Here is a 15,374-nt window from a genome sequence, read left to right as displayed (position 1 = left end):
TAAGCATGCCCAGCAGTGTCTGGCAAAGAACGCACTATATGAATGCTCGCTCTTGTCATAGAGATAGCTATGATATGAGATTTGTCTTTCCATCACTATAAACTTGGTTATCACAGCTTATACCATAATTGGGGAGCAAGTCTCATTTATAATTTATTTATAATGAATACCTGGCTACTTCCAGAAAAGATTTAAAGTGGTTGAACAATGACAGTAACTGGAAAATCTGTCAGTGAAGGTCTTGTTTGTAGTAATTTTGTAAAGGATAGGAATTTTTAACCTGAGGGAAAAACTTCTTCCTTCCTTCCTTCCTTCCTCCCTTCCTTCCTTCCTTCCTTCCTTCCTTCCTTCCTTCCTTCCTTCCTTCCTTCCTTCCTTCCTTCCTTCCTTCCTTCCTTCTTTCCTTTCTTTCTTTCTTTCCTTCATTTATGATGGTGTTGTAGTGGAAAGCATCCTAACCTGTAAATGGGGAGACCTTCGTAAAAATCATGGGAATGATGTAGTACTCAGTGACTCTCTGTGGGATGCAATAGTACCATGTCTGAGCAGCTGCAATGTGCCAGGACTGGCTGCTTCACAGATGCTCCCTTTGATTCTCATAATCAGCTCTGTGATGGAGAAGGTACTATTATTTCTACCTTGCAGATGAGGAAGCAGAGTCAGGGGGTTTAAGTGACCTGCCCAGTCACAGAGCAGGTAAGTGGAGGAGCAGGGTTCCCCCCACCCCAATCCTCACATACATCATTCACTTGTACCCTGAATAGTTTCTGTTATGGGTTGAGCTGTGTTCCTCCAAAAGATGTGCTGAAGTGCTAACCCCCAGTACCTCCGAAAGTGACTGTATTAATAATATTAGTCAAGGTTCCTTAGAGAAAGAAGACTATCTATCTATCTATCTAGAGGTTTATTGTAAGGAATTGGCTCATGTGATTGTGGAGGCTTGGCAATTCCAATATCTGCAAAATACGCTGGCAAGATGGGTACCCAGAGAGGTTTCAGTCTGAGTCCAAAGGCAGTCTGTCTGCTACCGGAATCCCTTCTTGTGAGGAGGAGGTCAGCCTTTGCTCTATGTAGGCCTTCAACTGACTGGATGAGGCCCACTCATGTTATGAAGGGTAATGTGCTTTACTAGAAGCTTATGGATTTAAATGTTAATCTCATGTAAAAAATACCTTCACAGAAACATCTGACAAATGTTTGACCAAATATCTGAGTGCCATAGCCTAGTCAAACTGAGACATAAAATTAACTATTACAGTGACCTTATTTGCAGATGTAATTAGTTAAAATGCAGTCCTAGGATAGACTTCAATCCAATATGACTGGTGTTCTTATAAAAAGGAAAACTTGGACACAGAGACAGACAGGCACACAGAGAAAATGCCATGGGAAGATGAAGGCAGAGATTAGGGTGCCAACAAACCACCAGGAGCTAGGAAGAGGCATGGAACAGATTCTTCTTCAGAGCCTTCAAAAGGAACCAATTTGCTGACATCTTGATCTCAGACTTCTAGCCTCCAGGACTGGGAGACAAATTTCTGTTGTTTAAGCCACCCATCTTGTGATACTTCTTCACGGCAGCCCTAGCTTCCCATAATCCAAACAGTGCAGAAATAGAGAACAAAGATACCTACTCCTCGGCTTCAGAATCAATTATCCAACTATGGACGGAAGAAAAATCTGAAATAAGATGTGAGCAGGCAGCACCCATTTCTCCCTGCTTTCTCTCCACCCACATCCTCTCCCACTTCCAAGCCAACAGATAAAGCCCTCAACCTGAATAGAGAGAGGACAGTTGAAGAGGAAATAAGAGAGTTAGACGGAGTGTGGAAGTTGTGCATCCTTTCAGTCCTCCCTACACGAGCCAGCTCACAGATGTGGGTGTGTCTGTTGAAGATACACAAGGGATTCCTTCTAAGTTTGGAGATCTGAGAATGGAAAGGACCTGTGCTCCGTATGATGGATGACGTGCAGGGCAACTGTAAGCTTGCTCCATTGTTGTGTATCAACCATGGGGTAGAAATGGCAGCATGCCATACAGGGCCAGAGGCTATCCTGAGTTCTCTGTATTCCTAAAGGGGTGTGGGTGGCCATCAGAAAATACCTAAGACTCCTGAGTGAGACACAAGAGAGAGCAGGCCCATGGGGCCTTGAGACCAGAACAAGGGGACACTACATCAGAAGGGTGCAGCCCATGGGCAGGACTGCGGGAGATCCGGGAGGATGTTTAGGCGGGATGGGGTGCATCTGAAGCAGCAGGCCATCAGAGCACCAAAAAGTAGGTGTCTAGCCACCACCCCCCTCCCAAGCCCTCAGCACCATGTTGGCAAATGTGAAAGCAGCCAGACATTAGTGTCAGCTTCAGGGATAAGGAGAAAGAGGGAGAAGAAAATTTTGATTGTGAATTGGCTATAAAACCAGACTGGGGGCTTCCCTGGTGGCACAGTGTTTAAGAATCCACCTGCCAATGCAGGGGACACGGGTTCAAGCCCTGGTCTGGGAAGATCCCACATGCCTCGGAGCAACTAAACCCGTGCGCCACAACTACTGAGCCTGTGCTCTAGAGCCTGCGAGCCACAACCACTGAAGCCCACCCACCTAGAGCCTGAGCTCCGCAACAAGAGAAGCCACTGCAATGAGAAGCCCGTGCACCGCAACGAAGAGTAGCCCCTGCTCGCCGCAACTAGAGAAAGCCCGCGCACAGCAACAAAGACCCAATGCAGCCAAAAAATAAATAATAAATAAATAAATAAATTTATATATATTAAAAAAACAGACTGGCTAGGAGGGCATTGAATTTGACTGTGTGTATCTGAAAATAGCTAGATTAAAATTTCTGTATCAGTTTAAATGAGAATCAGATGGAAAGTCTCCTTTCCTGGTCATACCTTCATACACATGCAGATTTGTGTATATACATACACATTTGGCATCTGTTGGCAGAATCTGCTGTTACTCCCTGACCACCATCTTCTGAATCAGAGCTCCCCAAGGCTGCGGACCTTAGGTAAGTCACCCCTTATGTTGTGCCCTGGGGACGTCTGTGACGGCAGTGATGGTCATGTCCAGATGGCTACTGACCATCCATTCCCACGCCTCAGGCCCTTCCTCAGGACTGTTTATCCACGAATTTTTTTTTTTTTAATCTACTAAGCAGCCACTTTGCCTATGAACCCTCCACAGCCAGATGTCTGTGACATGATACCTATATTCTCACATTATCTGTTGAGAGACAGAGGCAGCAGCTTGAAAGGCTTAACTGGTAAGTTCTAAGTGGTGGTCCATAAAGTCATCGGAACGGAAGGCGTTATGTGCATGTGAACGTGCTTTCTACGAAGTAACATACACATATTAGTAACAGTCACATATTTCCTGCTGCTGCTGTGCTCCTCCTCCTGTTATTATCACATTTGTAGAGTAGGAGAAAGATAGCAGGGCTGAGAACCCAGAGGCCTGGCATCCATTCCCGGACCTCTACTGACTGGCTTTGGGAGCCAGGGCAAGTCATCTAAAGTCTTTTCTTATCTAGGAAATGCAAAGCTTGTATAACTCACACAGGACTCAACCAGAAGATCCTTATGGCCCTTTCAAGCTCTAAAACTCTATAGTTTTACACAGTTCTTACATTTTCTAGTTGTTTGAGGGAACCTGATGAATATAATCAAATGGATGTCCAGAAAACTTAATGATCTCTTAGGAGATCAGAGGAGAAAGAGTTTTCTTGTTTTTAATACAGTAGAAACTTGAAATGCAGGTTAGAGAGGGCCCACAAAAGTACAGAGGGTTGTTTAAAGCCCAACTGCTTGAATTGGAACTTATTTTTAATGTGGGTTTACCCACCACACAAACACATGCACACACACACACAAAAGAATCTCATATTAAGAGGTAATATGTTTCTGAAAATATGCATTTAAGTTAAATTTTTGTTAATTGAAATATTTGGATTACACAGAGAGTATACTAAGTTTTTTTCAAAAAGAAAGAAAATCCTAGTAAGTCCTCAAAGCTAAGCAAAACCAAACCAAACCACACCAAACCAATACAATTCTAAATTTTTGTCTTACAAGGACTCATATTATCATTTATTTGCTTACAATTAAGAGTATTTTCCCTTGGAGGTCAGTTTTTAAATGAGGCATACCTATAAATAATTATGATGAAATAATAACAATGATTTTCATATGCTATTTGTGAATTTTGTTTACCGTTTTGGAGTTTTATTTCACGTACAGTAAGTCTGGTTATCTGACATGCCTCAGCAGGAGTCATGATTTGTAGGCACTTCTTTCAAATCTATGCCTCTGGTTTTGAAAATGTAACACAACAAAAATTAATAATAATATCATCATCTACTCAGTGAATATGTGTTTCACCTGGCAATAGACCATTTGAGATTTAGAAACAGGTATCAACTTGTATGTTTTCAAAACGAGGAAGTTACAACAAACCTTGAAGAACAGCTCATTTCGTAGTCTCACAGCAAAATTCGAATGTTGGAATCGTAGGACATGAAGGATAAAATGAAAACCTTAAAAGCTACCGGAAAGAAAGACATATTTCTCAAAACAAGAACGAAAAACAACATCAGACTAACAACAAACTACTCACGAGTAGGAACAGATGGCAAGAATACAGGGAGAAAATATCTTCAAGGAGTGGACAGAAAGTAACTGTCAACGTACATAGACTTATATACTCAGCTAAGCTATTAATTACAAGTGCAGGTGAAATAAAAGATATTATTACAAAGTACTTATTGCCCACTGACTGCAGCTGAAAGAACTACTAAAGGATATAAATAAGAAGGAAAATGCATCTAGAAGAAAAGGACTGAGATGCCAGAAGCAAAGATATGCAAAGCAATCTGCAAAACATCTTGGTAAATATAAATATTGACAATGTTTATGGTTAAAAATCCAACCTTTTTTGATGTTTCAAACAAGGAGGAACTTAATTGTAAATAACGTGGAAAACACAGAAAATGGGAGGAGGAGTTTCAGATGGAAGTTAAAAACTAACGGGGAACTAGATCCCACATGCATGCCAAAACTAAGAGTTTGCATGCTGCAACTAAGGAGCCCGCCTGCTGCAACTAAGACCCGGCACAACCAAATAAATAAATAAATAAATAAAATATTTGGGAAAAAAAACACAAAACAACTAACCAAGGTCTCTGTTTTGGGAGGAGAAAGATAGAAATAATAATGATCTTAACATCTTTTTGAAAAATATAAAGTTATGTTTTATGTTAAAAAATGTATATTACAAAACCAATAGAAATGGAATGTGTATCTTCCAAGTTGATAGAAGAAAAAGGAAAATAAAGAGGAGAGTGTTAGAAAAAGAGAAAGAAGTAAAAGTTTGGTTAATAGTAAAAAAAGAAATAAGAGTAGAAATGAGACTAAATATCTCATCAACCAAAATAAATGTAACTGTAATTATTTGTTAAAAAGAAAGGGACTTTTAGGTTGAATTTTAAAAATCAAGGTATAACCTATCAATCAAGAATCATACCTAAAAATTTACATAGAAAGTTTGAAATAGATAAAGACACACAAGGATAATACTTAGCAAAGCATATTTTGTTTTCCTCCTCAATAGCAGGACAGATTTGCATTGGGAGCTTATATCAGAGACTCTAAGCTAGTTTGTTAGCCTCTCGAGAGCTTTTTCATTCAAGCACCTCCACGACCAGCACAGTGCCTTACACATAGTAGGTATCCAGTAAATGCTCACAGAAAGGGCAGATAGGAAATTTTGGAAAAGCATTTGAAATGATCTATCCCACCACTTAATTTTACATGTATTATGGGACATGTGTTAGTTTACATGTATTAGTTGACTTTCCCAAAGGTACACAGGTATTCCTACTACCTCTAGTAAATAAACATCCTATGCCCTACAATTTACAATGGGATTTTAACATTTTTTATTTAGGTATATTCATGTAAAAATGGACTGTGTACAACTTGATGAATTTTGACAACTGTATATGCCCCTGAAACCACCTCAATCAGGATGCAGAACATTTCTATTATGCCAGGCTCTCTGAAGTTTACCCCTCCCTCCACCCCCATCCCTGGGTAACCACGGGTCTGCCTTTTGACATTATAGATTGGCTTGCATTTTCTAGAATTTTATGTAAATGGAGTCAAACAATACGTGCTCTTTTGTGTCTGGCTTCTTTTGCTGAGCGTGATTTTGAGATTCATCCATGTTGTTGAATGTATCCGTAGTTCTTTTCTCCTTCTTCCTTCTTCTCCTTCTTCTCCTCCTTCTTCTTTTTCTTGGCTGAGCAGTATTCCATTTTATGGATGCACCACAATGTCTTTATCCATTTGCCAATTGATGAACATTTGGGTGGTTTCTAGTTTGGGGTTGCTGTGAATTAAGCTCTATGAACATTTATGTGGACAAGTCTTTATGTAGACATGGGTTCTCATTTCTTTTGGGTAAATACTTAGAAGTGGAATGGCTGTATAGTAGGTTTACTTTTTTTTTTAAACATTTTTATTGAGATATAATTCACGTACCACACAATTCACCCATTTAAAGTGTACAATTCAATGGTTTTAGTACGTTTAGAGAGTTGTGCAACCATCATCACACTGAATTTTAGAACATTTTCATCACCTGAAAAAAAGCCCTCTTAGCTATTATCCTTCCACCACGTCATTTCCCACATCCCCAGCCACTAATCTACTTTCCATCACTAAAGATTTCCCTATTTTGGACTTTCATATGAATGGAATTGTATGATTTGTGGGTTTTTTGTGATGGCTTATTTCACTTACCATAATGTTTTCGTTGGTTCATATATCCTGTAGCAGATATCTTAATTCTTTTCTTTTTGACATTTTTTTTAGAGCAGTTTTAGGTTCAGAGCAAAATTGAGAGGAAGCTATAGAGATCTCCCATATACCACCCCGACACACACCACTCATGCATAGCCTCCCCCATTACTGACATCCCCCACCAGATGGTACATTTGTTATAGCTGATGAACCTACATTGATACATCATTATCACCAAAGTCCACAGTTTACCTTAGGGTTCACGCTCGGTGTTTTTATTTCTGCATAATATTTCATCATATGTGTACATCACATTTATTGATCAGTTCATCAGTTGAACATTTGGGTAGTAGGTTTATTTTTAAGAAACTGCTGAACTGTTCCCCAAAGTGGTCGTACCATGTTATATTCCCACCAGCAGTATATGAGAGCTCCGGTTGCTCCATATCCATGTCAACACTTGTTATTTTCAGCCATTCCTGCTGTTGAGAAGCAGTTCATAGCCAGAATTGCTAACTAGAGGACTGTGGGTATAAATCAGGTCATCAGGCTCTCTGGTCTCTGGGCAGGTAAGGGTAGTAAGGACATAGCTTCATGCTTAGGCAAAGGCAGGGAGAGTAGAACTGTGTACTTGAGCCTGAAGAATGAGACTCACTTTTGGTGCCCACAGGGAGTTAGTGACACTGACGACACAGTCTCCATCTATTCAGTCCAGTGCTTTGTGTGGGACGGGATTACTATATACACAGCTGACAGGCACGGGACATTCAGTCACCTGCCTACATGCAAATGTGGGGAACGAGGCCAGGAAAAGCAAGTCATGGCCTGATTCTTTCATGCAAGGGAAAGTCCCAGTTCTTTCTTGAATGGCCCATTGTGGGCTGGGGGAAAATCCCTCCCTCTTTTCTACCAGGTACAGTGGGGAACAGGTTAGAGGCACATTTTCTTGGCTTAATTGTTCTATCCTAAGCTTAACCACCCATTTGGAGATGAAGAAAAAACAGTATTCCATTGTCCCCAATCTTGGAGCTGATCAGGATGGTTCTGGCTAAGCTGGTTAAAGAGAACTCTGAGACAGCTGCTGGAAAGCGGAGTTCCCACTGGATCCTACCTCATACCTGAAGGAATGACTCCAAAGAAATCAGAGGCCTCCATTGGAAAATAAAATCATAAAAGTATGTTTTAGTCCAATCAGGCTGCTATAACAAAATGCCACAAACCAGGTGGCTTATAAAAGACAGAAATTTATTTCTCACAGTTCTGAGGGCTGAAAGTCTGAGATCAGGATGCCAGCAGTGGTCAGGTGAGAACCCTTTTCCCATTGCATCTTCACATGGTGGAAGGGGTTGCTAGCTCTCTGGGGCCTCTGTGGTGTCTCATTTATAAGAGCACTAATGCTTTCCATGGGAGCTCCATCTTCATGACCTAATCAACTCCCAAAGGCGCCATCTCCTAATACCATCACACTGCGATGTCAACATATGAATTTTAGGGAGCTACAAACATCCAGACCATAGCAAAGTACTAGAAGAAAATATGAAATTTAAAAAATTATCTCAGAGAGAAGGTTTTGTGTGCTACTTAGCCATGGAATACAAGATGATAAATTTGACTATATAAGAATTAAAAAATTTTTACATGGCCAAAATTCCTATAAACAAAGTCAAAAATAAAATGATAAGCTGGGGAAATATTTGCAATGCCTATTACAGACAAAGTGTTAATTTCCTTAACATATCAAGACTTCCCACAAGCCAGCAAGAAATGTACCAAAAATCCAGTAGAAAAATGGTAGAAAGGAACAGAAAAACCACAGAAAAGGAAACAGTATTGATTCCTTAATATTGGGGAAAGATGCTTAACTCTACTCATGAGAAGGGAAATGCAAATAGAAAAGAAACACTGTTTTTTGCCTGGAGGTGGACACCACATCCAGACAAACTCTCTCATGAACAATCACACCTCCTCTCTATTCTTCTAAGGGCCCTTTCACCTTTCCTAAAAATCATTTTCTCTCCCCTAAGATCATGTGCATCCCCCATCCCCTTCCCCTATTAAGATGGTATTTAAACCTGAATTCTAAGCCACCATGGGATTCACTCACTTTTCCCTGGCTATCTCCCATGTATCCATGAGGTATACATGTTAAAACTTCTCTTGTTAATCTGTCTTATTTATTTATTTATTTATTTATTTATTTATTTATTTATTGCTGTGTTGGGTCTTCGTTTCTGTGCGAGGGCTTTCTCCAGTTGAGGCAAGCGGGGGCCACTCTTCATCGCGGTGCGCAGGCCTCTCACTATCGCGGCCTCTCCTGTTGCGGAGCACAGGCTCCAGACGCGCAGGCTCAGTAGTTGTGGCGCACGGGCTTAGTTGCTCCGCGGCATGTGGGATCTTCCCAGACCAGGGCTCGAACCCGTGCCCCCTGCATTGGCAGGCAGATTCTCAACCACTGCGCCACCAGGGAAGCCCAATTAATCTGTCTTTTATTACAGGGGTCTCGGCTAAGGCCTTAGAAGGGCAGAGGGAAACTATTTTTCCTCTCCTACAGGGCCTTGGCTTCAGAGGACCCCCTCCGGGGATGCTCAGGGCCAGTCAGGGAGTGAGTGTTCCTGAGGTTCTGGAAGGGAGGAAGGCTGTGGAACTTTATTTCCTTCTCCGAAAGAGCGGAGGGTCTCTCACTGGTTGGGTGTTCTGGGTGGGGGAGAGAGTGGCACAGGGCAAGGGAGTGGAAAGTAAATTGAGTAAGTTCGCAATATTTTGCTCAGTGTTACACGTGAAGCAACCAGGATGCAATGAATATGAGCTTCTCTGGCCTGGAAAGGCTTGCCAAGACTGGCTGGAGACAAATACGTGGGAGAAGCATGGGAGTGGGGTGCTAAAGCCATGTGCGTGCTGGTCCAGCGGCCCACAGGGGAGCCACTGTGGAGAGCTGCAAGAAGCTTCCTGCCATCAGCATGGCCGCTGCCACTGGGAGGGTGAGCCAGGCCCTGAGTGTTCTCTGCCCAAGGCGGGCCTGCAGTGTAGGGGTGCTTGAGTGGTGCGACCTGGGTGTCCCGCCCTAGGGTTTGGATCCTAGAAGCCTATGGTTCCAGTACTGGATGAACGGGGACCATGGACAGAGCTTCCCCACAGATATAAAGATGGCCGGGCTTGTTGGCCCGCCCCTCACTGCCCACGGACCTGCTGAAGGAGCTGGACTCTGGAACATTCACAGCAATGCTTCTTCTTCTCATCTTAAGTCTGTCGTGTTTCAAGTACATTATCGATAACGTAAGCGTTTGTAGGCTGCAAGCAGTCCATCCGTAGCTAAGCGTGTTCCAAGGTCCAACTTAACACAGCTTCAGAACACGACTCCTTTGCTAGCAAATTAGACACTTGCAGTAGCTGGATGCCAGGAAAGTCCCTTTAAATACTTTAAGGGCCTGAACCATTGCTGATGTGGGAGAAGACTCCCTGGGTCTTTCATGTGAAGCTGGAGGGGTGCCTGCCCCAAAGATTCTGGCCCTGCCCTCCAGTTACCTGATCCATCTCACCTGGCTGAGACCTGGGTGGGACCAGGATTCAGCATCTTAGAGGTCAGGAACAAGACAGCAAGGGGCATCCGGGTCCCATTCAGGCTCTGTGTGATTCTGGCCCAGTTGGGTCCTTGGTGCCAGGACCACAGGCTTTCAGAAAGAGATTCGAGCTGACAAACGGACAATAGAACATCATAATGGCAGAAAAAACCTCAGGGCTGGAAACAGATGCTGTAATCACAGGAGAAAAAACCCACAACAAATTCCAAAATCTGACCCTTAAGATCCCTGGATCAGGGAGGGGAAGGAAGGGGAGATTCCCCTTATGGTGGAAACAGGGCAACATGAAGAAGGTTGTGCAGTCAGGCTGAAAATTAAACAGATGTGAGTTTCTTTAATTCAAAGCCTTAATTATTCTGACGTCTTCCATAACTTAATCTAAGCCATCACTTCAGCTTTAATTATGCATAAAGAAATGGATTACTTACAGTAACTAATATGATAGGAAAAACTGAGACGTGAGAATTGGTAACTTGGCAACTGTTTATTCACCTTTTTTTTCAGCCCAAGCCCATGTTTATTGACTACCTACTATGTTGCAGCCTTTACTACAGTCCTACTAGGAAAAATATAGCATATACTATGGGCCAGTTTCTTTTACTTCATTAGCTCATGGACTGCTTGCAATAATACTGCATCACAGGTATTATTCTCCCTGATTTATAGAAGCGGAACTGAGATTCTGAAAGGGTAAGTAATTTGCCTAAGGTCACACAGCAAAAACTTTTTTTTTTTTTTTTTTTGCCATTTACCTATTTTAGAGAGAAACGTACAGACTGACATTTTGAATCTTAACTCCTGTTTTTGTTTTTGTTTTGGCCGCACCGCACAGCTTGTGGGATCTCAGTTCCCCAACCAGGGATTGAACCTGGGCCGTGGCACTGAAAGCCTGGAAACCTAACCAATAGGCCACCAGGAAACTCCCTTAACTCCTGTTTTACACAGGAAAAGTCAACTTTTCCTAAGGGAAAAATGAGCGATCAAAATTGTCCTTTTGGGAAATTAACCTGACAGTTGCCTGTAGGCTGCATTGGATGCTGCAGAGACAGTCCAGGTCAGAGGCCAGCACCTAAGTCAGAGAGGTGGCAGCCAAACTGGAAAAAGAAGCTACATGGGGCACTGTGGAGGCTAGAAGGGGCTCGATGAGGATTTGGACGTGATGGGCAAGTTACTCATCCTCTCCGAGCCTTAGTTTCCTTGTGCCCAGAAAGGGCTGTAACCGGTTTATTTAGCAGTTTCAATCCAGAGGCATATAAACAGAAATGGTTTTATTTTTCCTCCAGTCATCGTTTTTAATCTGCCTCTGTTACATCTCCCTTTCTCGTTTCTTAATAGCTTGCTTCCTGGTTACTTTCAGTTAGTCATCGTCCTTGATAGTCACAGCTTCCATCTCAAACTCAGACCTCATTTCCAGCCTCTCCCCTGCTGCAGCCTTGGCGCCTGGGCGTGGGGTGTGGTCCGGCTCCCTTGCCCTGGGGGAGAAGGTGGGGAGGAGGGAGAGGAAAGGGGGTGAGCGTGGCTCCCTAGCTGGCCCTCCTTGCTGTCTCCCTCGATTGGTTGTGGTAGCTCTCTGGGTTCATACAGACTAACTGGCCAGGGGTGACCTCTGTGTATCCAAATGCTGGTTCACTAGTGGGGCACACGTGCTCTTCAGAGCACCTGAGGGTCTCCCCGCGGCTCACGTCCCTGGTGGGGAGGAACAATGCCCCCATCCATCCCCTGCCACCAGCCTTGGGCTGCTGGGCGTCCCTCTCCCAGCAAGCAGTTCTCGAGTGAAAGGAGCAGGAGAGAGGGTCCAAGTCCTGCTTCCTTCCACTGTGTCCACTGTCTTCCTCCTGCCCCATGTTGAGGGCATGGGCTGCTCCACCACCACCTTCCCTCTGCACGGCCACTGCTCCTTGTCTGGGTGGAGGCTGGAACGAGCTGTGCTTCACTCACTGGGCCTTGTAGCCTGGCACAGGGCTGCATGGGGCATGAAAGCACTGCACAGGGCAACACCTGGCCCCAAGGGATGGGCCACATCACCCCCCAGTGGGCAGAAGCTTCCTCCAAAATCTTCCTCCACTGACATCTTTGAGGGCTTGAGGGGCAGTGGATGGAGTCAAAGGGCAGTGTCTACGGTTGCAGGTTTGCCTTGAGGAGGGGTCTGGCCCCAGCTCTTGGTTCCTCTCTTTATTTTATTTATTTTTAGTTATTTATTTATTTTTTGGCTCCTCTCTTTAGAATGAGTGCTTTAGTCTCCAACTCTGAGTCTGACTCATCAATTCAGGACAGCAGAAAAATTCCTACTTGCCTACCCCTGTTTCCGAGAATGACAATGTGCCTGGTGACAGGGAGCCCATCATGGATGACTCTGTTTATGTCCAGCTTTTACCATCCACTCTTTCTTTGCTCTTTTGACTTTTCTTCTGGGGTTCTCTGTGCAGATGCATGGTGGGTGTGGACTTTTAAGATGGCCTCCTAGCTGACCAGGGCTGGTTGGCTGGCCTCTTGGTACCATGCGGTCATAGAAGGGGGGAATCAAAGAACAAATAGTCCTGTGGTGTTTGGAGTCTCCCTTAGTGACACTAAAGCCTCTGTTTGATTTCTCGCATGGTAACAAAACCAGGAGGGGAAGGTGAGTGGCACCTGGAATAGACTCTGGGTGTAAGGCAGGTTTCAGGTCCTGGATAACACGCTGGAAGGGTGCACAGAAGTGAACTAAAGATGCAGGAGGCCGTCCTCTTACTGCTTCTCCTGGGCGCCCTGTCAGGTAGGAACTCCGTTTTGCCACCTGTCTTGGTCCATTCAGTTTGCTTGATATCATTGTGCGATAAAGTCCCCAAAGAGGAAATTGCCTCTGGGAGGCTTTGTTCAAGTGTGGGCTTCTCAGCATCAGGGAGCCCTGAGAGGCTGGGATGGCGTATCTGGAGAAGAGGGTACCCAAAAAGCCACCATCTAATCAATGTTCATACAGACTTCACTTCCCCTCTTGTGCTAACTGGCCTGTGTGGTCCTTTCAAGACCTAAAATTGGGAAAAGAATTTTCCTAGTAGGGCTTTTTATGTATGTCAGCCAGTCTTTGTGGAGATTCTGGCCTTACTCTGGAGCCTTCTAGGGGCAAACTGAGGTTGCAAATCACCCTATGGGAAAACCGAGGTACTGAGGGGCTAGTGTCTCAGTCTTGAGCAAAGAAAATTTCTGATAGAAGCCAAAGATTCACCTCGTGCTTCTGGCACTCCCTCTTCCTAATTCAAGAGCTTCAAGAATCTTGGATGATTTTTCAGTGTTGTCAGCTTGGATTACTTAAACTGAGCTTTTAAAATTAAATCTTATTTTTGAATAGGTAGTATATGCATTATGTATGGATTTCAATCATGTTAAATTTGCAGATTAATTTAGGGATAATTTACATCTTTGATGAGTTATATAGTAAAAATGCTTAGAGGAGTGTCTGGTACCTAGTAAATGCTTAGTAAATGTTAGTGATTATTATGTACGACGTTGAGTCTTCCTATCCAAGAACAGGGCTCTAGAAACTTGTTCAAGTCTTCATTTGTTTTCTCAGGAGTATTTTGAGATTTTTTTTCCTCCATATAGATCTTGCACATTCTGATTGTTTATTTCTAGTTCTTTTTCTCTTTAGCAGTTGTAAATGGAATTTTCTCTTCCCTCTTATCTTTCAGTTGATTGTTATATAATGTATGGAAGTTTTTTGATGAATTATCTTATTATTTGTAATGATGTTTCAGTTGAGTCTCATGCATTTTCCAGGTTTGAAGATGATAAATATTTGTTCTTTTCCTCGCTTGTTTTTTTTAATTGAAATTTATTTATTTATTTATTTATTTATTTTTGGCTGTGTTGGGTTTTCATTTCTGTGCGAGGGCTTTCCCTAGTTGCAGCAAGCGGGGGCCACTCTTCATCGTGGTGTGCGGGCCTCTCACTATCGTGGCCTCTCTTGTTGCGGAGCACAGGCTCCAGACGCGCAGGCTCAGTAGTTGTGGCTCACGGGCCCAGTTGCTCCGCAGCATGTGGGATCTTCCCAGACCAGGGTTCGAACCCGTGTCCCCTGCATTGGCAGGCGGATTCTCAACCACTGCACCACCAGGGAAGCCCAATTCCTCGCTTGTTTTTTTTTAATTTCTTATTTCTTTCTCTTATCCAACTACGGGGCCTGTACCTTCAGATTGTTGTTCAATAATGATGAGTGTATACTCTTGTCTTGTTCTCCATGAAGCATGACGTTAGCTTTTGGTATGAAATAGTTTTGGGTATGTTTTATATGTTAAGGAGATAGCTTTTATTCTTATTTAGGCTATTTGCTTGTAAATCAAAATGGATTTTTAAATCAGATGTTTTTTCAAGATCTATAGAAAGGACCACTTGATTTTCCTCTTTGATCTGTTAATAACATAAATAAATCACGGTTTCCTAATAATATTGAACTGTCTTTAACCTTGGGATTTTAGAGGGCAGGAGAAACTGTGAGTGTGAAGCTGGGCCTTGAGCTTCTCAGACTCTCACTTGAAGTAAACATTGGAGATTTTCCCAGAAATATAGGCTTTTAGGATCATAATCATTTGAGTTAAGAGGTGACTTTTATTGTCATTGGGGGAAGAGTGAGGTTAGGAAGAACCCAGCATCTTATACTGAAACACTATCATTTGGAAGCTTCTCATCAGATGTGTGAAAGGAACAGATCACAAAAGTTTGCAAGAAATACTTGAGATTCTTTATAAAAACCACATTCCAATCCCTCTCTCTCCAAAAGACCATGCACTGTACTGCACTTTTGCTTCCACAGGTCAAATCCTATTTTTTGGAAGGTCTGCTGTGATGCAGACTGTTGCTCTCTCACCTTCTTAGGTGAGTCTGAGAACCTGATCCTTACTCTTGATCTCAGAAACATCAGGGTCACAGAGAATTGGGGGAGGGGAACAGCCACACCAGTCCCTGCCTTCGGGGAATTGGAAACACGCATCACCAAAATAATCTCAAACAAAGTAACATTCTCCAG

At 43.1% G+C, this 15,374-nt stretch overlaps 1 protein-coding gene and 1 long non-coding RNA gene across 3 annotated transcripts in view; one reads left to right on the top strand and one right to left on the bottom strand.

The window, feature by feature from the left end:
* Nucleotides 1-15,374, bottom strand: part of LOC309666310 — a 72,648-nt gene that overhangs the window by 50,583 nt on the left and 6,691 nt on the right. The gene's annotated exons all lie outside the window — the stretch shown is intronic.
* The window catches only part of CDHR3 (cadherin related family member 3), a 75,002-nt gene continuing 72,521 nt past the window's right edge, over nt 12,894-15,374 (top strand). For both annotated transcript variants that reach the window (XR_014266951.1, XM_082473527.1), the window contains exon 1: nt 12,894-13,127. Coding sequence is in view for 1 of the 2 variants with exons in the window: in XM_082473527.1 (XP_082329653.1) it covers nt 13,082-13,127 (46 nt within the window). In the remaining variant the exon portion in view is untranslated. The remainder of the gene's footprint in view (nt 13,128-15,374) is intronic.

Source organism: Balaenoptera physalus (genome assembly GCF_965194825.1).
Source record: "Balaenoptera physalus genome assembly, chromosome: 8".
NCBI lineage: Eukaryota > Metazoa > Chordata > Mammalia > Artiodactyla > Balaenopteridae > Balaenoptera > Balaenoptera physalus.
This window is presented reverse-complemented; position numbering and strand designations above follow the sequence as displayed.